Raw genomic sequence first — 22,389 nt, 5'->3', positions numbered from 1 at the left:
CCCCAGCCCACGGATCCGAGGGCAGCTGGGCTGAGGGGAGCCCCAGCCGGTGGATCTGAGGGGGCTGTGGGGCCGAGCGGAGCTGGGCTGAGGGGAGCCGGGCTGAGAGGAGCTCCAGCCGATAGAACTGAGGGGAACTGGGCTGAAGGGAGCCCCATCCGGTGGATCTGAGGGGGCTGTGGGGCCGAGAGGAGCTGGGCTGAGGGGAACCGGGCTGAAGGGAGCCCCAGCTCGTAGAACTGAGGGGAGCCGGGTTGAAGGGAGCTCCAGCCGGTGCATCTGAGGGGAGCCGGGCTGAGGGGAGCTCCAGCCGGTGCATCTGAGGGGAACTGGGCTGAAGGGGAGCCCCAGCCGGTGCATCTGAGGGGAGCCGGGCTGAGGGGAGCCCCAGCCGGTGCATCTGAGGGGAACTGGGCTGAAGAGAGCCGGGTTGACAGGAGCTCCAGCCCGCGGATCTGACGGCAGCCGGTGGATCTGAGGGGGACCGGCAGCTCTGGGCAGAGCCGTCGCCCCAGCCGGCGGCAGGCGGAGCAGCGGCCGGGGCGGAGGCGCCCCGCCCCTGCATTATTTTTTGGGTTTTACCCCCCCGGCTCTTCTCTCTTATTCTTTTTTTTTTTTTTTTTTTTTTTTTTTTTTTTTTTTTTTTTTTACCACCACCTCCCTAGAAGCAAAATTAATCGTGATAGGGGCAGGCAGGGAGCGCGGAGCTGCGCGGCGCGGGCATGGCCGGCGCCCGGGCCGGGGAGTCCCCGGAGGGGCGCGGGGGCCGCCCGCCCGCCGGGCGCGGGGCTCCTGCGCCCGCCCTCCCCCGCCTGCCTCCCGCCTAACCCGCGATCGCTCCCCCCCTTCCCCCGCCGAGGCGAAGCTGGAGCCGCAGGAGATCCGCCGGGCACAGGGAGGGGACAGGGATGGGTTGTTTTCTCTCCCCCGCCCGCCCCGAGACCTGAGGAGATGCAGCCCAAGTTCGCCGCGATGACTCTGCTGCTGGCACCGGGGTTTCTCCGCGGCATCGCAGCCTCCGGACCGCCTGAATCCTGCTCCCTCTGAATCGTCGGCGCCGGGTTAAAGCTCAGTTCTCATGTTGTGGTTGCTGGGCTGCCGCGCTCCCGTTTTGCGATGGGAGGTGGAGGAAAAGGGATTGTCCGTGAGTCAACACCGAAAACGTGATTAGGATGAACTGCTTTCACTAATCTGTTTCTAACCTTTCAGTCCATGTTGGCCTGTGACCCCTCTCAGCTTTCACATCCAGCCCGATCAGGTAGGTGTGAATTATTTACTTGGGGTGAGGGAAGGCGGATGGAAACGTTTCAGAGACTTACCTACGATCCTGGCCCCTCTCAGGATGAGAAATGATGAGAAAGTTCCAGCTGTAAACTAATTCTGAGCCTAGCAGCATTTGTTTACTTGTTGAAATGTGTCCGTGCAAGACGTCTGCAGTCTGTCTGATTTCCAGGATGAGCCGAGTGCCTGGGAGTTGCTGTGGGACATCTCAGCTGCTGTAGCAAAATATCTGGGGAGAACTTTTATATACATATATATATATGCACACATTTGTTTTGAGAGCTTCCTCATAAAACTCCAGCAAATTCTCACAAGTATTTCACATTTCCTCAGATATGAATGGCTCTGTTTGCAGCTCTTTTTTTCCCCCCTAAATGCCCACAAATCTGCAGTGTTGCAACCTACCTGTAGCGTTAGGTGGGGAGATGCTCTGCTCTATAGATATGTAAAGCAGCCGTATCTGCATGAATCGCTGGATTTCCAAACAGCATGTTACACGAGATATTGCTGATAGGAGTGCACAGTCCTTGTGATGGAAACACAGCTAGTACTTCAATTAAGAAGATATCTTTTCGAATTTGATAAATCTTGTGTAATATCCGGTGTCTCCCTCTGTTGTGGCTTCGGGAAAACTGCTTGGTCAACAGGATCCTTTAGCTGCTTCTCTGGGATTAAAGCTTTCTCCTCCTGCTGCTCCTTTTTTGCTTCAATTAGGGGAGAATTAATTGCTGAACATCTGCAGTCCACCAAAAAAGCCAGTATATAAAAATGTCACCCCGAGGGGTGGGGGCAGTACGCGTGTGTGGGTTAATGCATGTTTGTGTAGACTCCGTGTGCCTGTGTGTGCATGCTCTGGGAATGGAGGAAGAGAAGGGATGATGACACACACACACCCCAACAGCCCTTCTTGTTTTGGTTTGTGCCAGCATCTGCCTCCGTAGTTCTGCAGTCCGTGTAATGCTGCTATTTCATCTCATTTCAAAGTTTCCTGTAATACTTTTTTAAGAGGGGTCAGAAACCAGTTTGCTGCCGGGGTTGCACTGGTGTGTGGGCAGGTTGGTGGCGGTGATGTGGCACTGTGGGCAGCCAGAGGTGTTCCCGAGGCACCGGCACGGAGCCTTTCCGGGGGTCGCTGAGAGCCCCTCTCCCTGCCGGGCTCCGTGCTCACTCCTCCGCTCCAGCGCAGCTCACCGCAGGTCGCTCCCGAAGTTTTAAAAAGCTTCCAGCCTAATCAGGCCGACACGTTTCAGCGGCTCCATGCATTATGCAGGCATTTAACGTCCTGCACTCGGCGGTTTTTGCTGGGAATCACTGAAATGCTGAATAATGGAGGTGATGAATCGCATCTTTGCCTCTGGCAGGGTTAAACGTACCTGCTGCAGGCTGGGCTGTGTTGGTAGCCCAAAAGTCCCTCTTCAGAAATGCTGTAAATAAGATTCTGTACTATTCACCTCTCGCAGCCCAAGTTAACCCAGCACCATCTTTCAAATCAGACACAGATCTGACAGCAGATTATGTTTAACTCCTTTTTCAGCTCGGGTTTCCCACCTCGATTTAATGAAGTGGGCTGTGCTCCATCCGTAGCACCAGGGGACAGTGGCCACCACAGGAGGTTTAGACCATCCTTAAACTTGGCTTCAAAACCCTCCGAGCTGCCCATCACCATGAGATTTCAGGCAGCTGGTTTAATTTCTGGTGCATCCAAAAACTCAGCTGCAAAAATGAGGAAAGTAAAAATTAGATGATTCTGTGAACCACCATTCCTTCAGAGGTATTTTATGGTCATATGCTTCCAGGCATGTGTATCTAATTTTAGGTATTTCACATGCTTTGTTCTCTTTGCCAATAGTTAACAAGAGGTTTAATTCAAATGAAACAGTGATAGTTAAAAACTTCGATTTATTCCTTGGTACTGGTTGAAACAATGACTTTTATAAGTCAGTATTCCTTGAATTTTGAGTTTTCTCTCACTTGAAACTGTTTGTTTTCAGACCACAACACTGGTCTCCCTATGGAAGCAACTGTTTGTATCTGGCTTTGAGGTCCCATGGAGAAGCTGAGGAGGGGGATGGCTCTTCACATCCATGAAGCCTGGATACTTCTGTTTGTGCTCCCTGGTTTGGTCACTCCAGCTGCCATCAACCATGAAGATTACCCCGCTGACGAAGGGGACCAGACCTCCAGTAATGACAATCTGATCTTTGATGATTACCGGGGGAAGGGCTGTGTGGATGACAGTGGCTTTGTGTACAAACTGGGAGAACGTTTTTTCCCAGGACATTCCAACTGTCCCTGTGTCTGTACTGAGGATGGACCTGTTTGTGATCAACCAGAATGCCCTAAAATCCACCCAAAGTGCACAAAAGTGGAACACAATGGATGCTGTCCAGAATGCAAAGAAGTGAAAAACTTTTGTGAATATCATGGGAAAAATTACAAAATCTTGGAGGAATTTAAGGTATGGAACCTTTCTTCAGTATTTCCTACTAGTATGCTTTAGGAATTGTATTTTTGGTGGGAGCTCTCAAAGGCACTCAGTATTTGCTTACTGCCACTGATGAATGCTGAAGTTGAAGTCATTTTTAGCTGTGATGCAGATCTGGCTCATGTAAAAGCTGTCACCTCCCCTTTGTGTGCATCCCTGAGGGCCAGTGGTCAGTCAAAGCCCCTGAGGGAATCTGCCTGCTTTGCTCATAGCATGGCTCATGCTGGACTGCCAAGGCTGTGTAACTACTGAGTGCTTTTTAAGAACCCCTTTTGCAATTTGGATAGCAAAAAATTGATGCCATGGTACTGAGGGCTGTTACTCACAACTATATGAGCCTGCAAATAAGTAGATGGTAAACTCTATTTATTTTTTTTCATTTCAACTGTGATGAGGCTGTCTAGAATGGAGAAGATGAAATCCTAGGCAGATGAGCATCTCAAGCAAAGAGAAGCATGGGGATTCATTGTAATGGTGGAGTTATTGTAAGGAATGTCATAAAGAAATCCTGAAATGTATCTTAAAAACAAGTCAGTGTTTTCCAAAACCACTACACAACCCGCAATTCTCATTCTAATGAGTTTGATCACGAGCTGTCAATTGTGCTATTCAATTCTGAAAACAGCATTTCCCAGTGAAGAACAGGGGCTTTAAAAGCTCTAGGTACACAAGTTTGTTGTTCAGGTCATGTGGCTTTGAGTTGAACCTCCATAATTAACAATAGCCTGTAACTCTCCCTGGCTGAGTGCCAGATTTTATTATACACTTGGCCAGTTTGTTGTCTTTCCTGCAAGGAAAATAATTTCATACATGTGTGAGTACTTCACCAGTTCTCAGTAACATAGATGGCACTTCTGTTTTTCACAGAAATGGGCATTTTCAGGGAAGGTAGCAGTTAGTAGTTCCTTTCTTCTATCATGTGTGCTGTGTTTGTCTTTCTCTGTCCATCTGGAACTGCAGTCACTGAATCTGGACAAAACAGTTTAATGTCACAAGCACAGGATAAAGCAAATGTATGAGGGGCATCTCCTTGAGGGCCACCCTGACCAACCTGCTCTGCTTTGCTGAGGGATGTGAAGATGCTGAACTTGATATAACTGCTCAGATAACAGTTTCTTCTTGCCCTGACAAGGCCCAAGTCCATCCCATGATCACATTTCAGTGGTCCCACTTTGACAGCTCTGTTGTCAAGTGGTGAGATACCCCACCTAGGTGGTCAGGTTTACATGTGAGAGCTATAAGGGCTCGTTTGTAGGAAGCAGGAATTTGTAAGGACTCTGAAGAGATTTCAGTGGGATAGTAGATCTTGTCATCAAAGTATCTTTTGTGTGTGAATTAAGTGGAAAAGTAGTGATCTCTTTTTCTGAAAGAAATAATTTCATCCTGATAACAGCTTAAACTCTAGGAAAACAGAATAGAGGAGAGAAAAGCTGTTGGAGAGAGTTAGGAGCCATCTGGTTCCCTGCTTGCTGTATTCAAGCACTCGGGGTGCTGTGTGGAAAGCAAAGTTGCAGCACCCTCTGGGAAGCACAAAGTAGACAGTGTCACACCACTGTGACACACAGTAACCTTCTGTCAGAGCTAATGGCACATCCTTCACACTTTATTTAGCTGGCAGGCAAACTTTTGACCTGGACCTGTGTTTTGCTGAAAGCTCAATATGTTGTGGGATAGAGCAGAAACCAATGTTTTGGAAACCTCTGTGTTTACCTAGAATAAACTGTGAACCCACTGTTTCCCCTCGAAGTTCTGTAGGAGAGTCAGACAATGGAAGATCACTGTTTTGTGGGGAATAAAGAAGCACCTGTGAACTATGACTTTATAAATTCTATAGGAAAGGCAGAACTTTGAGATTCAGGAAGCTGCTGCTCTGAAGTCTTGACTTTATGAGGCATCCAAGCATTTTGTTGTTTATTTCAGCAGAAGAAAGATTATACCTGCTATCTCTGCAGATGAAATCTGGAGCAGTTCATAGGTTTTACAGGCTCTGAGCTCTGCTCTTCCCTCATCCTGTTGAATTTATAATGTCTGCAAACTTTCTCCCATCCATTGCACACACACTGAAGTCAGAGGCTGTTCTGCCTCAAGCCCAGGCTGCTTTCAGTGGACACAGAGGCACTGTTTTATGTGGTCTCAGAACCCTTTCACCCACTTGATTTACTCGTGCTGGTATGTAGATTCCAAATAGTCATCTATAGAAGTGCTTGTCACTGCTGAGTTTCAGCTGAAATTAGCCTCTATTTAAAAATCTTTTGCAAGTGTGTGTCTGTGTGTGTGTGCCAGGACTGACTCATCTTGTAGAAATTTCAGCTGCCTGATCTTTCACAAATTGGGATTAATTTTTTTCTCTTGGATTTTTTTTCCTAGGATATCAATATCTATGAGAGGTTTCCAGTTGGGTGAACTGTTTCTAGATTTTTTTTTTCTCAGCTTTGGGGTGAGAAATCGAAATGTGATTCAATCTTTTTTTCTTACCACTGGCAGTAACTGCAGTGCTGTCAGGGTAAAGGAGTAGTTACAAAGGCCCATTTCTTGAATATTTAGCTTTCTTCTAGTGAACAGATCTTGTACATCTGATTTTTTGAGTCATAACAGCCATAAGCACAAAATACAAACATGCCAACAAGCCATGTAGCTTAGACAGCTGTCCAAATATTTATGCTTGTGCCCCTCAATCATTAACATGTACAACTGAAATGCTGAAGTTCAATTATAAATCCAAACCCATTGAGAATTTTTCTTGTATCCTTTTGTAAAATGTTGTGTCTTTGACAGATGGCTTAGTAACCCCAGGCAGCATCTTCGTAGCATCTTTATCTCTTATGGGTTCTGGGAGATGTTGGTGGGTTTGGGGCCTGACTCATTCCCTGGTTTCAGTGGGATTTGCCCCCAGCTTTGGCTGAGGCTGGGGTTCCACCTGCAGAAAAGGCCAGCACAATCTCTGTAATGTTAGCCATGATCTGATTCAAATGTGCAGATTAAAATGCAGATTGATGCCTGGAGGTCATGATTCTGATACCTGTGGAGCAGGAGAGAGGGCAGGTCTGGGGGGTTGTACTGGGATCCATCTCTCTATTTCCCATCTTTTTCTCTGCTTTTCTCTTTGCTGGACTGCAATGTGGTATCTCAGGTCCCCAGTGCCCCCTCAGAGCAGGGCTGAAGGCAGCTGTGCTGGCTGCAGGGAAGGTGTGAAGGATGCTGAAGTCTAGCTGTTTCTCAGAGACTGGCAGGCTCCAGTCACTGCAGCTGCTTTTCTTCCACTCTCCTTGCTTGATCAGTCCTGAGGTAGCTGAGCCAGTGCTCTGTGCTCACTGGGAGCAGATCTCCCACATCTCTTGCTGATTAGTCCTCAGTTAAGCTCTGAGCCAGTGCATCTGTTCACCTGTAACAGATCTCTCCACATCATCTTGCCTTGATTCCCTGCAGTTTAAGCTCTGACCAGGTGCTCTGGCTCACTGTAGACAAGATCTCCACATTCTGCTTTATTCAGTCTGAGTTAAGCTCTGAGCCCAGGTGCTCTGTGCTCACCTGTAGGAGCAGAGATCTTTCAGAGCCACACAAGAAGCAAATGGAGACTGGTGTTGGTTATTGCAGGTCCCCATGGCTGTGTGTGGGATCAGTGTCCCCAGCCAGCACTGATGGGAAGCTGGGCAGACAGTGTTCTGCAGTGTGATGGATGTTCATTGGCAGCTGATGGAGAGCTCTGCAAATGTCACTGAGGCAGCAGTGTCCCCAAGTGCTGATTAGTGTTTGCTCTCTTGCATGACTTACTGGCAGAAAAGCACACCTCTGAGAAATGCAGTTGTGGCATGGATGCAGTGTGTTTGTAGCCACAGTGAGGAGCCCCTGGAAGAGGATTGGGTTGTCAGGTTGGAAAGTCCACTATCAGCTCTGAACTTCCTGGGTCTCTCATCACCCAGCAGAGGCACATCCACAATCACCTCCTGCAGACCTCTGGATGTGTAGCAAAATGCCATTGCTGGGAGATAAATGGTCAGTTCACAAGAGATTGTCAAGCTGACATCTTGAAATATTCTCTCCATTTTAGAGTGACAGGCAGGGACTGCTCCCTGTCCCTGCAGGAGGGTGGGCACGGTGCCATCCTCCTCCAGGGCAGTGGCAGGGATTTCCTAAGCACAGACATTGAAATATCTGTGTCAGCCTGGCAGAATAACTCAGTTGGGTGAGTTATCCTTTGGGTGGCAACACCAGAGCTTTGGCCTTCCTGATGATGTTCCAGTGAGAAGGGCAGCTTCAACCTGCAGTTGGGAACTTGAGTTTGGAAAACACTCTGGACATTTTTTGGGTGCTCTTCAGTGGCTTCTTTCAGGGAAGGTGACATTTTTCCTTCCAGGGCAAAGTTTTTGCTGACTTGAAAAGAGGCAGGATTTCATTGCTAAAATTCTACTTTATTTTTCTCTCCCCTGTTCCCTGCCACTATATCTTAAGTTCATTGCTTTGTTTTGTCCACAAATCACCTGTAATCCTTCAGTGAAGGTTTTTGTATCTTGCTGACTTTATGTCTTCTTGAACAGTGCTTTGCACAGTAGGGACACAGCTCTAGCAGGGCTCTTCAGGGTGTAATCAGAACCCAAAATATATGAGGGACTGTGTAAGCATAGCATTATCATCCACTGATTCTCAGCTCATTATGGAAACCTTTACTTCAGAATAGTGGCACCTCCTTCTCCTTTGGTAATTCTCTTTAAAATGTTTTATTAATGCAATTACCTGAATTTAACTGAGCAAAGCAAGGCCTCTCATCAAAAGGCACATGCAGGCAGGTATGCAGCTCTCAGTCCCTAAAATACAGTGTGTCCACCCTGATGCTGGAGAAAAGGAGGCAGTGAAACCAAAAAGGGATTCCCCACCCCCCGGAAGTGTGCCAAAAATAGAAATTTCTGAACAGAAATAGAATTTAAGTGGTGTGAACAACAGCCTGGCTCAGACCACCAGGTACCCAGCCTTGGAGTGCAAGCTCATCAAATATGAATGGAGCCCTTGGGGTGGTGCTCTTAGAGAACATTTCTCTGAGAAACCAGAGTGTGCCAGCCCTGGGTGGAGAGGGCCAGCATGGGTCCCCCATTGTAATATTGGCATTTTTCTCTCCAAGATGTGTGCAGCAGGCTTTTTTGTTTTCAACTATGATTCAAACAAGTGGGGTTTTTTTTTTTCCCTTCTTGTGTGTTCTGCAATTTCACATATGGCTAGAAAATGATAATACAAAAGAAATTTCAATAACGTGCCTGTGCTTTAATAAAAGGAGCCATGAACAATGCCAGCTCTGAAGATAGCACACAGCCATTGAAATCAGACAGGGGAAACAGAACATCAGTCAGATGGAAAAGTATGATTTATTATCTCCCTCCTGGCAAAATTACAGTGACAATGTCTATGCAAAGGAATCTAAAATTACTGACTTACAGTATTTCTGTCATAATTTGTACCAAGAAAACATACTAAAATAGATAGGCCTGTCACATATTGATCTATAGTGAAACCTATTTTTAAAATTATGCTATGAATTTAGCTACTGATTCTGTAACATATATATCACATTATGCACAAATATACTGTTACAATAGGTGGAAGAAGGTGGGCTTTATTCAGAATTTGGCTAAAAAAATCCATGGAATTTTCTTCCCTAGAGCACAGTAATACATGGGAGGCCTCAAAAGCTCAGAGCTCAGTCTGAGCAAAACTGTCTCAGAGCTCTCCACTGAAATGGATGAGACCCAAAACCTGAATCCCCACTATTCAGAATCAGCAGGAACTGAGCACAGGCCCCTGGTTTTAGTCACAGTGCAGAGCTCAGGCTGTACATGCAATCCCAAGGGATTGGTATTTCCCCAGTAAATATGACACAGGAATGAATGTGTGCCCAACAGTTGTTCTGCCAGAGCTGGGGCTGGGCTTTCAGTGATTCACTGCAGGAAAAAGCCCATCAGCTCTGCTGGCTTCCAGAATGGGGGCTGAAGGAGAGGGGATATCTCTGCACAGCCAGTGGAGAAGCTCTGGCACCTCCCTGCCCTCCCTCCATGGCTGCTGGAGCCTTACTGGTAAGAAAATGGAATATGTAGTACCTGCAGGTGTTACCAAGAGTGGTAAAATCAAGTCTGAGGCTTTATTGTTGTGCTCAGTGGGGCCAAGGAGAGACCTGCTCATCCTTGGCTCTCCCAAGCTGTTTGTCTCTGTCACCCAGGCTGTTTCTGTGGGGCTGCTGAGCAGGGGGTCCTCAGGTCATCAGCTTAGGAAGAAGGATGTCATCCTTAGAAACATCCAGAGCTCATTGGTGAGAAGGTTTTTTAGGAAACTATTTCCTGCCAGAGGGAGGGGAAGTGCAGGTATGTGTTTGTTGCCACTGGAATGTGCTCTATGCAGAATTGCATTCATTAAAAAAATGCTCAATCAGCCAATTAATCTAGTTACTGTTTTAAAAGCTGTAATTAGATAAGTTAGGTAGTGACAGTGCTCAGTCCAGTTGCAAAATAAGGATGTGAGGCTTCCTTACTCTGTTCTGTGGTAGTATCAGAGGTAATTCTTTGGGAATTGCAGTGAAATCAGTATGCTTGGAGAAGCAGTAGGGTTTGAACTGTGGTCATCCCAGTCAGCAAAACTTTGTGACTGAGGGTTAGCCCAGTGTGCTCCTGTGTAAGCAGAGCCCAGTGTGTTCTCTCATCACAGGTAACCCATTCAAACCTGATTTCAACTCACATCCCTCCCAGCCTGTGCTCATAACCAAAGGGTGGCATCCCCTGAGGGACTGAACCTCCCTGGCAGCTGCAGAAGGAACAGGACCAAGGTCCACATCTCCTCCCCAGTGATGTCTGGTTGTATTAGACCTTCCTCCATAATGGAAACTCAGTGTTTTATCAGTACATGGAGCTGGTCTCACCACCTTCTCCCATCTCTCAGTGTGCACAAAGGAGGAAACAGCAGGCTCAGGTATAGGGAAAACATGTGTAAAAGGGATCACCTTTGTGACCAGGGCCTCCATTCCTTTCTCCCTGCTCCAGGAGGCTTTCTCCTGGATATGGCTCCTTCATTGCAGAAGCCATGCAGGAGGGAATGGAGAGCAGAAAGCTGCCAGCTGGGCTCACTTCCCTTGCTGGCATTAAAAGCAGCTTAACAAAGGTGAAGCACACCCAGACATTTTGTCTGTGTCCGAGTGGGGCTGCACTTCACGCGTTGGAGCCATCTGTCATGTCTGTAACCTTTCAGGAGTCCCCTTCCCTGGGCACTGGGCATGTCTGAACTAAAACACCATTGTCATCGAGTCATAAAAATTATCAGCAAAGTGACAGAGCCCCAGGGCAGGTGAGGTGCAACTATTGTAAGGAATAAAAGGAGACATAGATCAAAGCAAGGAGAGCGTTCTCACGGAAGAAATGCAAAGTCATGTTTTCACAGAAAGCTTTGCTGCTGCTCTCGGGAGGGAAAAGCAGCCACGAGACTGCAGACACACAGCTCTGGTGGAAAAGGGGCCAGGACTCAGCTCAAGGTTGTCTCTCATCAGCTAATGGAGGAGTCACTCTTCAGATCCAGACAGGGTTCCAGGAGCCTTTTAAACTCATCAAATTGTGTGGCACAGAGCAAATCTGTGAGTACAAAGCTCCTAAAGCCATCAGAGCCCTGACTCATCAGATGTGGGCCCAGGATAGGCAGGATGAGGTGCATCTTCTGTGCCCCTCATTGCCTTTCCTGATCTATAGGGCTCCCCAGGAGTGTTCCCAAAAGAATGGCAATGTTGTTCATGATCATGGACAGGCATGGGAATGAGGAATGAGAGGAATACACAGCCTGGAGGGATTAGAGCATCCTTGTGCTTTTCCAGCTCCAAAATCCAAGCCTGGTCACCAGCAGCCTGGAAAGACTCTTGTGTTAGCATTATTTGTGTGTGTGTTGAAGGCTTCCTTAAAAACAGAATCTCAGCATCTGCTTCTGCTGCTTCTTGGATGCCAGGTGCTTGGTTTAGCCAATCTGCAGTGTGGTGCAAGCATTTTTCAGTTTTTGGATGGCAAAGTTGATTTGTATTGCTAGGGCTCCATATAAGTAGGATAGAGCTCCAATTTTTTCACTGCAGATAAATTATCTAATGACTTAATAGTTTTTTCCTGTTGCAAAGTCATTTGCAACCTGATGGTGTTTTCAGTGAGTGTGCTTGTCTATAATTACTCAACATATTGTTGATTTGAGCAACTTTCCACCTATGGAAAATCCAGGTGATTACAGTTTTTTTAGTATAATTTATATTGTATCTCCACTAGCTGGCTGGATGATTTTTATTTAATTAAGTAAGTGACAAAAATGAGAGAAATTTTTTTGCACTTTGAGGGTTTTTGTATTGGCACATACAACAGAGCCATTTACCAAATTTTTAACACAAATGAGATGGTTCTTTATGCACTGCTTGTAGTGAAGCCAAGTGAGCAGCTCAGAAGAGAAGTGGGCAGGTTTCAGTCCCACCTTCAGGTGGAACTTGTTCACCAGCTCCTTCTCCACAAGTTTGGCACCTGCAAAATTTCTCAGCTGAAAGCTCTCTGAATTTTCCTGCAATCTTTTCCTAATCTGTCTGAGATCACAGGCAATTTCAATAACAATGAAAATGATTCTAATTTCTCCTCCAGGAGTATCTCTGATGAATGCTATCCCAGTTCCTCTTTTATTCCTCTCCCCTGGTTTGTGACTTCCCACCTCAGCCATAATATGGAAGCCATTTTTGCCTCCAGATTTATTCATCAGGTCCTTTCAAACTTTCTTCCCTTTCTTGCTTCCTGCCAATAAATTCCCCACCTGAAACTGTAGCTACAGGGATAATTTCCATCAGAATTGCCATTGTCCATAGTGTCATTAAAAGTTACAGCTCCTCTTGAGATGAAGTGCCCAATTTGACAGACGTCACTCTGCATCACTCTGCTGTTGCTGCTGTTTTGTCTGCATCGAGCAGGATGCCTTCAGTCCAGCCTGGCTGAGGGATTCTCTCTGGGAGCCTCTTGAAAACTAAAAGAGGGAGGGATTGACAGCAGCCATGGCTTTCAGCCTTCCTTTTCTTGGAGCCCAGCACTTGCAAGGGGTGGGACACAGCCAGAGTGTGGGCAGGAGGTGAGTGTGGATACAGCTCGTGGATCTGAAACTATGGCAGTGATGCCTTAAGTGTGCAGAGCTGCCAGCTGAGATCCATTGCATCCCAAACCACCTTGGCATCAGCAGAAATGCAGAGGATGGCACTTCCTTTTTAAGGGGTTGGCACTTCTTCTTCTAAAGTGTTCTCAAAGGGGGAGAAAGTATTTCAACTCCAGAATCAGTAAAACTGCCAAGAAAAGCATTTTTTTCCCTTTGCAGTATCACCTAGAAGAGGAACATCCTTACACACCACGTCCTTTTTGGTGTTCGAAGGAGCTGGGAGCTGAAATGCCTGATTTTGGTTTGCAGTGGTACAGAGAGTCCTGGTATCTCCTCTGCCTTTGCTCTGATGTGATGACTCCTTGGGTTTCCCCAGAGCTCAGAGTCAAGCCCACTGGCTTTGTTTTGTGCTTATACCCCCTCTTGGTGTTCCAGTCAACCAAGCAGATTGCTCCAGTCATTCGGGCCACGTTATAAATTCACCTTTTTGACTGAAGAACACCACAGGCCTCAATAACAGTATTCAGTGAAAATACTTGGATTGTCTTCCAATGCAGCCCCTGCATGATGATCAGTAGGTGCATTGTAACAAAATAGGTGGTTGTGAACACTTATTTTGTTCCCTCAAAAAAAAGTCAAGTATTCCTGATACAATGGCTGTGAAGTCTGTGTTGCTGTGCAGCTGGTAGGAGCTGTGTCTGCTTGGTGAAGGGCTGCTGTGTGTCAGGCAGGTCCTTCTGCACCACTTCATGGGACCTTGGCAATGAGGTGAAGCTTCCAGGATGGGATTAGGGCACAGCCTTGTACAAAAACTCTTCAGGCTGAACTGTAGGAAGGAGGGGAAGAGAGCAGCACAACGAATCCTGATTACTGCATCTCAGGCTTTGAGCAGCCTGACTTCAGCAAAGATGTAAACCTTCTTCCACAAGGCAGAAAACCCAGGTACAAAGAAAATGCCTCACAATTCAAGGCCTTTTCTTGGAAAAGTGAGGAGAGGTCCTAAGTGTTAGGAAATGGCTGGGCTAAACATGCCTGGAGGAGCTGGTGTCTAAATTCGTGGAGTGGAAGGTCTCCAGGAGTAACAGTTTTAATGATACAAGATCTACTGGCTCTTGAAATCCTCAGGTGCCAAACAGCACTTTAGTCTTGGAAGGCTGCTTGGAAAATGAGCAGCATTTTCCCAGCTCCTGCAGGGGTATGAGCCTCAAACCCCAAGTCTGAGCAAAGCCAGCTGGAAGAATCCCAACTGATCACAGGGAACTGCAAACTTGTATTACAGCGACTTTAGACGGTCACTGTGGTGAGAGAAGGACGAGAATCTTGTTTCTTGATTAGAAGGCTTGATTTATTGATATATAATATATGATACATTATAACTATACTAAAAAGAATAAAAAGAGAGCTTGCAGAGACTGCTGTGCTAAGCTAAGAATAGAATAGAAGGAAATGAATAACAAAGTTCTGTGTTGAAGGAATCTCCCCTGAGCTGCTCCTGTGATTGGCCCTTAATGGTACACATGGAAGGAGGGCCAATCACAGGAACCCCTGCCACATTTCACAGCAGCTGATAACAATTTGTTTACATTCTTTTTCTGGGGCTCTGCTTCCCAGAAGAAAGACAAATCTCAAAGAAAAGATTTCTATGAAGAAATGTCTGCGACAAACTTGGTCTGAGACATCTCCTGGCTTGGAAACCAGTTAGCCTGGTGAATGTGGCAGCAGAGCAGAAAGTGAGGGAAATGGTTTCTCATTGACGGACAGAACAAGCAGGTGAACAAAAAGTATCAGTCAGATGTCATCTGCAGGGGTTTTAGTTTGTCTTGGGTAAATCACTCCCTCTCCACCTCTCCAGAGCTGGTGTAGAAGCAGCAGTGATGGACAAGCAGACAGCAAGACAGAGAAATCCTGATTGCAGGCAGGCAAGAGGAGGGCTGCAAAATGATGTTTCACAGATACAGATGTGCTTCCTCCATTCACTCAGGGAGAGTATTCCCTACTTGGTGAGGACATAGAAAATCATTTCCCATGTTTGGGGCAGCAGAGGGGTGGCTCAGGTGCTGTAGCTATGGGCCAAGACATGAGCTAAGGGAGAAATACAGAGAAGAGGTTCAGTAAGTACTTGCAACAAGAGAATTCCTATGACTAAAGGAGATGACTGAGGTGCTTCTTGCAAAGTCTTGCCTAAAATCTTGAAGTTTTGTGTGTCAGTTATTGGTGTGATTGTACCAGTTTGATTCAGATCTCTTCAGCTGTAGAAAAACATAAAGGAGTAGATTTAACCATTCTGAGTTCTGAATTCAGATTTCCATGTTCTTCTCTCCACCTCTCCCTTATATTTGGAAATAACCAGTTTTGTAGAGTATTGCTTAAAGAATTGTTTGATTGTGTGATCTCTATGGGCGCCCACCTTTTAGAGGACTTTTAGATGGCCTGCTCACAAAATAGACCTCTCAGAGGTATAAAATTTTTTGAAACCTTGTGGCAGACTAAAGAAGGACCCAGGTGGTGCCCAACATTGTAAGAGAGGAGTAGCTGGATGATGTTAGCAGTCATAATTCCTACATCTGCTGGCATTTGCTTCCAAAAAGAGGGTGAAAGCAGTGGGGAGCTGGTGTGTGTGGGTGCAGGAGTGAAGATCAGGAGGTGGAGCACCCATATCCTGGTTGGTTTCCTCATTTCCCCTGCTCAGGGTGTATCTTGTTTTTCATTCTGTTGCCTTTGCTGCCTTTTCCATGTGTTTGTTTATGTCGTCTATCAAGTTTATCATTATGTGCCCGTGCACATAAAATCTTTATTAGCCGTGTGTATTTTCTATTCTCTGTTCTAATTTCCCTTCCTTCTTGCATTGTTAACAAACTCTGCTGATTGCAGATGTTTCCCATTTGACAGCACCTGAGACTCAGGTTTGCCAGGCACACAACAGAGGGAGTGCTGGCTCCTTCTGGCCATCCTGAGGTGTGATGGGGCCATCCCACACAGGACTGCCCAGGGACTGAACCTGCCCTCCCAGCCAAACCTGGGCTCAGGTTGATCAAGATCCTCCTTGAGATCAGTAGAACAGAAGAGAAATAGAAATGGGGCTGTGATCTCAGGGGTGGGTATGAATGGGTTGTGCTGTGCTGGTCTGTTTGAAGTGACTGGCTGAAGGAGAGGGGGATTAGGGTCAGTGCAGAGGCTGAGAAGGCCCCTTGTGCTCTGTGTCCCACTTCAGATGCTGTTAAAAGCCCATGGAGGGTGGATAGATGTTGGCCACGTCTGCTTCCCACCAGCTTGGCTTGACTTGGCCCTCCCTTGATGACAGCATCCAAGAATGTATCACCCCACTGGCTCTGAGGGTCACTGCTCTCACTCCATGAGGAGTGGAGAGGGGGTAAAAAGACTTTCAGTGCTGCACTGGTTTGGCCAAGTCAGGCTGCTCTACTGACTGATACCTTCTACAGAAGGGCTCAGCTTGCTCCTGAGCCATTTCTGGAATCATATTGAGCAGGGCAGGACCATGGAATGGTGTGGACATGTGTCCATGTTGTGGCTGGGCATCAGGAGCACCCTTTCCTTTTGGGCAGGGGTCAGAATGTTTCTTCACCAACAGCTCTTGAAATCCTGCCTAATAAATCCTTCCCTAGAGAGTTCTCTAAGAGATTATTCTGCCTTGGACACAGGAGTGAGTAAATTACCACCTTTTGTGATCCTTTGATCTTAACACTCTTTCCAGAATACCAGTTAAAGGGACACAGATAATACATTTGCACTGTTCATGTGGGACAGTGTCCTCTCTCCCTCATGCTCCAGAAAACCCCCTGTGTTTTTTCAGTATCCTTCAGCAGGGATGAGAGCTCCTTTTCTGGAACTGTTCTTTGAACTTTGGTGGCTACAAAAGTGTAAACCACCCCTCTTTCATGGGAGATAAATCTTTAAATTGGGAAACAGGAAACAAAACTTAATGACATCCTCTGGTGGTTCCCTGTTCTTCACTGGTTCCCAGTTTGTCCTTTTGCTGCTTGGGCTTCCTGCTGCCTGTACCAAAAGACAGAGGACTTTTTGGCCAGTGTCCCAGAATTGTTCCACAAGAAAGGTAGCACCAGGGAAAGTAATAGCTTGGATACAGAGCCTGCAGACAACAGTTTCAAATGCTCAACCAGTGTGCCTGGGGCAAAGTCCTTTCTGAATGGGCAGGGATTTGCAGATCACATCCCAAAGCACATCCCATGGAAGAAAGTGCCCAGGCTCTCATCAACCAAATGGGCAGGAGGGCAGGAGTCCCCCATGGTGAGTGGCACTGACAAGTGACCTAAGTGCTCAGACAGAGAAGATCCTGGTGGCAAGATCAAGTGGCTTGACCTTAAAACAATGAGGAGGAGGAGGTGGCAGGGAAAGGTCTGGTTCATGCCAAAGCAGCCTTTTCATCTGGTGGCTTAGGTCGAGCCTCTAAAGGGGGGAATGATGCCTTAAGTTTTGGCTTTTATATTGTGATTCTGTGCTGCTTTATTGTGTAACTCTGAGCTTTTCATTGTGTTAGCAAGCTCTCTTCACAGGGTAGGTGAACAACAATCCTTTCCCAGCTTGTCCAAGGACAGCTGTTACAACTCCAGGCCCAAAAAGTATAAACAGTGGACTGAAGAGAGAAAAACAAGGAGGATGGAACTTCATAGCCTAAAGCTGTAATGGGACAATTAACTCCAATATGCAAATGGAGCAGAACTTACAAAAGCGTGAGACCTTGTGACTGGTCAGGCATTTTGTGACCATTTTAGTTCATCTTGGGTGCAGCCCTGGCTGGGCTCTTGCCCTGCCCAAGGTGCATCCATTGAGGCCTTTTAATAAATCCCTGCTTTATTCTTTAACTCTGTTCTAGGTCAGCCTTCTGAAAGCATCATTTCCCTGTGTTCTGCCAGGGTGTGCTTTCCTTCTCTAATTGTGTGCTGCTCTTCCTGCTTGGAAAGCTGCTCTGAGCATCAGGCAACATCCTGCTTTGTCACAGTGTCGTTTTCAGGCTGCAGCACCAAGGCTGAGCAGGAGATGTGTGTGTCATGTCTCATCTGCTCAGCTGCAGAGTCGTTCAGGGGCAGCTTCTGCTTGTGCTGATCCTCTTTGGGCTGCAGCCCTGGAAAAGCATCACTTATTCCTCAGCCTTGCAGCCACTGGAGTTGTGAGGATGGGTACAAGCCCTGGAGGAGACGTCAGTGAAAGCTTCCACAAATCACAAGATCTAGCTCTACTGCTCCTTATAATTAGTGATTAAAATGAGTAAAAACAAAGCAGCAATTTTCTTATTGATCCCTCAGCAAATAGCTCTGTCTGTTTGCTTCTGTATTGTTTCTTCCTATTAAATAGCCTTGAATAAGAAATGTCAGTCAAATGAATTTAGATTCCTGGTGCTTCAGACAGAAATCAAAGCAGGATTGAAAGAGGAGCGATAATTAGAGAGAGGAATTCCACCTCCACACACTTCTTCCCTTGCTCAAGGAGTGCTGATTTTATCTAAATTGCCAAAGCCATGAGCAAATGAGAGGTGATGGGAATTATAGACTGCAGATGCTGAGACAAAGCAAGGGAAGCTTTAATTAGTGCATTTGACGGTAGAAATAAATTTCCTGGGAATAAATTATTCGACTCAAGACACATGAAGCTTCTTAGAGGTGAACTGAAGAGCTTCTTACAAGCCACAAACAGGGCTCACAGGTTATATCTGTCTTGTAGAAAGAAATGAGTGACCCAGTACTGAGGTCTGAAATACATCAGCATGAATCCTTCTTTCTTTGCATCCCACTTTATTTTCTAATATTGAGTAATATTTTTTAATACTGAGGAATTCCCACAGCTGCAGATGGACATAAAGCATGTTTTTTCCCAATACCCACATTTACTCACTGAAATGTTAGTGATGGATGCTGAGAAACTGGGAGTTACATATCAAACCTACTGGTACTGAAAGGAAGTTATTTTCCTTTCATTCTCCTTTTATTCTCCTTCCTTAGCTCTGCTGCCATGCTTTCATGACACCAGCACACACATAAGGCACTGGAAACCTTAAAACACTGACCTTTCTGTGTTTGCAGCAGATTTTCACAGCTTTTTAAAGGTCGAGACAGTAACAACTCTGTGCAATTTGGTGGGTAGAGCTTCCTGGCCAAATTGGTGGTGCTGAAACAAAACCATTTCGCTGGGTGCTGTAATCCTGAATTCCCTGACTCAGCAGAATTACTCAGTCTCTTAATTATTTATGTATTTTATGTGGGACTGTTGCTCACAACCCTTGTTGAAGCAAGCAGGAGAGGGGCCAGGCTGAGATCTCATGGTTGTGTTACAGGAGTGCTCACAGACCCCTGAGGCAGGTGTTGCACAAACAGAATAAAATGGGTTTGCCCCTCCAAGAGCAACACTTTTCTCTTGTGCCCTGAAAAGTGGGAATGAAAACACCCCAGGAGGCTGGGGGATGGACAGGCTTCTCTGTTCTACAGCTTGGGGGTGCCTGGCACTGGTGGTCTATGTGAGAGATGGGTATGGCCTGGAAAATCAGCCTGTCCTCCCTTCCTGGAATGAACCTTCCACAAATCCTGCCCTTCTTCTGGCCACGCAGATGGGTATGGCAAGGTACAACCTGGAGGCTGCAGCTCAGGGTTTTTGGCCAAGGGACCTAAAATCCAAAAAGACCTGGCACTCTGCATGGGAAAACAAGGCTCGCTGGTTTTTCTAATGTTGTGGTTTCCTCTTTCAGCTGTTGCTCTGTTGTGCCAGAGGTTAACTTGTATCAGCCATGATGAATGACTCAGTCACGGGGTATTGAACGCTGATGTGTTTATCTTGTGGCAAGATGGGAATGTTGCAGATTTGTGAGCTGTGGGAGGCCACGGGCTAACCTGAGATTTGTTCCTAGCCCTCGCCATGCGAATGGTGTCGCTGCGAGCCCAGCAATGAAGTTCACTGTGTTGTAGCAGACTGCGCAGTCCCCGAGTGTGTCAACCCGGTCTATGAGCCAGAGCAGTGTTGTCCTGTCTGCAAAAATGGTAAGAAAGAACCGTGTTGGCTTTAACAGAGATACAAAGGGAACTTTTGATTGAAGTGCTCTTACTGGGGTTTGCTTCCATTGGCACGGGCTGGTCCTTCTCCTGGTGCTTGGGTTATGGGGGGGACATTTGAGCTGCCCTTCCTGGCCTGTGGCTTCTCCTTGAAGCAGATGGAATGGCTGGCTTGACAGAGGTTTTATGGGATTGAGTCCTGATGTCAGTGATTGTTCTTTCATTTCTTTGTTATTTTCTCAAAATTAGTCTAATGGAGAATCAAGTACATGAGAAAAGAGAGGGCCTTTGTCCCTGCATTAACAAACCACTGGTTATTGCCTAAGGCCAAGGGAAAACTCACCAAAATCAATGGCAGAACTTTTCCTGTGGCCAGTAAGACACCCCCAACCCCAGAATAACCTCATTGTTAATTGTGTGCTGGAGTCTCTGTGCACCACTGGCCCCCATTGTCCTGCTGAAGCGATTTCATGAATTAGATTCCTCAATACTTTCAAGAAGTGTTTTGGAATGACTGAAAGTACCTCTTTGGAAAATAAACTTGTTTCCAAAAAGATCTCCCGGGTCTTGCACCACAGCCTGTACTCACATACATCTCTGAAACAGCACCTTTCTCCTAATGTAGATGTGAAGACAGATGAAAAGGTAAGGCAGCTGCACATAAACTTTTTCACAGCTTTCTAAACATGTAAGAAATGGCTCCTTGGATTCATCTCCTTGTGTTTAGAATTCACTATCCGTATATATTTGCTCTTACATACATCACTGCTGCTGGATAAGAGTAATGGCTGCTTTTGTACCTAAATGAAAATGTTGGTGAAGAAATAACATTTTCAACACATTTTCTGCTCTGTAAGACAGAGTAAAGGCAAAGAGTTGAAACATAAAATACTTTTACTGAAGGAACTTGAAAAATTAAAAATGTTTGGAAAATTACACCATAAATATTACTTGAAATCCTGAGGTTTGTATCTGTGTTTTTGTTCAAAAATATTTTGTCAGATTTTCATTGAGTTTTGTGTTTCTTTTGGAAAGCAGAAAATGTTTGTAGGAAATCTCATTGGTTTGTTTTTATTGCTGAAGTGCAGAGGAGAGGTTTGTTACCCGGCTCTGTGCACCGCCTTTGTGTACAGCTGTGTTTGGGTGTGAGGTTTCTCATCACACTCACCAAGACTGGTGTCCTGGGTTGGTGACTCAGGCTGTCCCCAGGCCTGTCACCGAGCTCAGACCCACTGACACCCCAACAAACACCTCTGGAGCTTGTGTGACCTCTGTGTTCCTGTCTCATGTAGGGCACCATCCCAAATCCCTCATTTCCAGTGGCAGCACATCCCAGCCAGCCTGTGTCACATCAGTCCCACCTGTGAGCACCCCGGGCTTCCCAGCAGTGCAGGCTCACGGGGCTTTCACAGCCCCAGCAGCTGCTGCATTTCCCCCAGGACCCCTCTGGGGCTTGGTGGCTTGCTGTGATGGTGACCAGGGCTGAGAAGCATCTTTCTTCCCACAACAGCCAGGGGGAAAGGGAAAGAGCAGCTCCTGTGGTGGCACAAGGACAGGAGGGCAGGAGGAAGATTGGCTGTGTGCTGAAGGGACTGTGGGACACACTGAAGTGATTGGAACCCTCACAGGGAAACCAGGAGGCTTCATCCATGGTTTTACCAAATCTCTCCACTGCTCTCTTTGCTCATCTCTTGGGGATGCACATAAAGCTCTACATCTGAGGCCTGGTTTAGGCAGGGATGTATTTCCCACCACCCCCTTCAGAGCAGCCTGGATGCCTTGGGAATGCTGGTCTGGGGCTTGCAGCACAGCTCAGCCAGTTCCTGGCAGCTCCTTGGAATGGAGGAGCATGTCTGCATGGGTGCTGTGGGGGAGCTGCACCCTGCTGGTGTCCAGCCTGGCTGTGGGAGGGACACCCCTCACTCCTCCTGCTGCTGCTGGGGCTGGCTGGCTTATAGCTGGCCCAAGCTGGCACTTTTGGCTGTGTCCTTCACAATGCAATGCAGTGATTCCCACAGGACACAAATTGGTAGGCACCAAGGCAGTTCCTGTGTCGTGGGGAATCTGATATCAGAGTTTGTCACTGCTCCTGGATGTGGCTGAGTGTGGCACACACCATTCACCTTTCTCTTACAGTCTGAGAGATTAAAATGGAAGTGTAGCAGCCATTCTGTGTCCCTTCCCATCTGAATCCCTGTGACACATCCTAATGAGTGAGGAGCACAGTGTTTTCAGCTCTGTGTTCATCTTGAGACCAACATTTTGTCTTTCAGCTCTCTGCTTCAGCCAGCCAATTAAAGCTCAGTTTCACAAATGCATGAAGATAACACAAGCTGACAGACCCACTTAATGACTGAAATACCCCTTTTAAATTTATTTTTTTCCTTCCATTTGGTAGCTTTTGTCCTCTGCCAAAGTGGTGAAGACACAGTGCCATGTTCTGGTGTGATGAAAAGATTTTAGTCCCTATGGTTGTAATTTCAG

At 46.7% G+C, this 22,389-nt stretch overlaps 1 protein-coding gene across 2 annotated transcripts in view; it reads left to right on the top strand.

The window, feature by feature from the left end:
• The first annotated feature begins 713 nt into the window (after positions 1-713).
• Positions 714-22,389, top strand: part of VWC2L (von Willebrand factor C domain containing 2 like) — a 45,486-nt gene continuing 23,810 nt past the window's right edge. The window contains exons 1-3 of one of the 2 annotated variants that reach the window (XR_010440953.1): positions 714-1,258; positions 3,273-3,739; positions 19,764-19,893. Coding sequence is in view for 1 of the 2 variants with exons in the window: in XM_064717914.1 (XP_064573984.1) it covers positions 3,329-3,739; positions 19,764-19,893 (541 nt within the window). In the remaining variant the exon portion in view is untranslated. The remainder of the gene's footprint in view (positions 1,259-3,272; positions 3,740-19,763; positions 19,894-22,389) is intronic. The other variant, XM_064717914.1, reaches the window with a different exon arrangement.

Source organism: Zonotrichia leucophrys, chromosome 7, assembly GCF_028769735.1.
Source record: "Zonotrichia leucophrys gambelii isolate GWCS_2022_RI chromosome 7, RI_Zleu_2.0, whole genome shotgun sequence".
NCBI classification, from domain to species: Eukaryota; Metazoa; Chordata; class Aves; order Passeriformes; family Passerellidae; genus Zonotrichia; species Zonotrichia leucophrys.
Note: the sequence above shows the minus strand (reverse complement) of the source record. Positions and strands in the feature narration are given on the sequence as shown.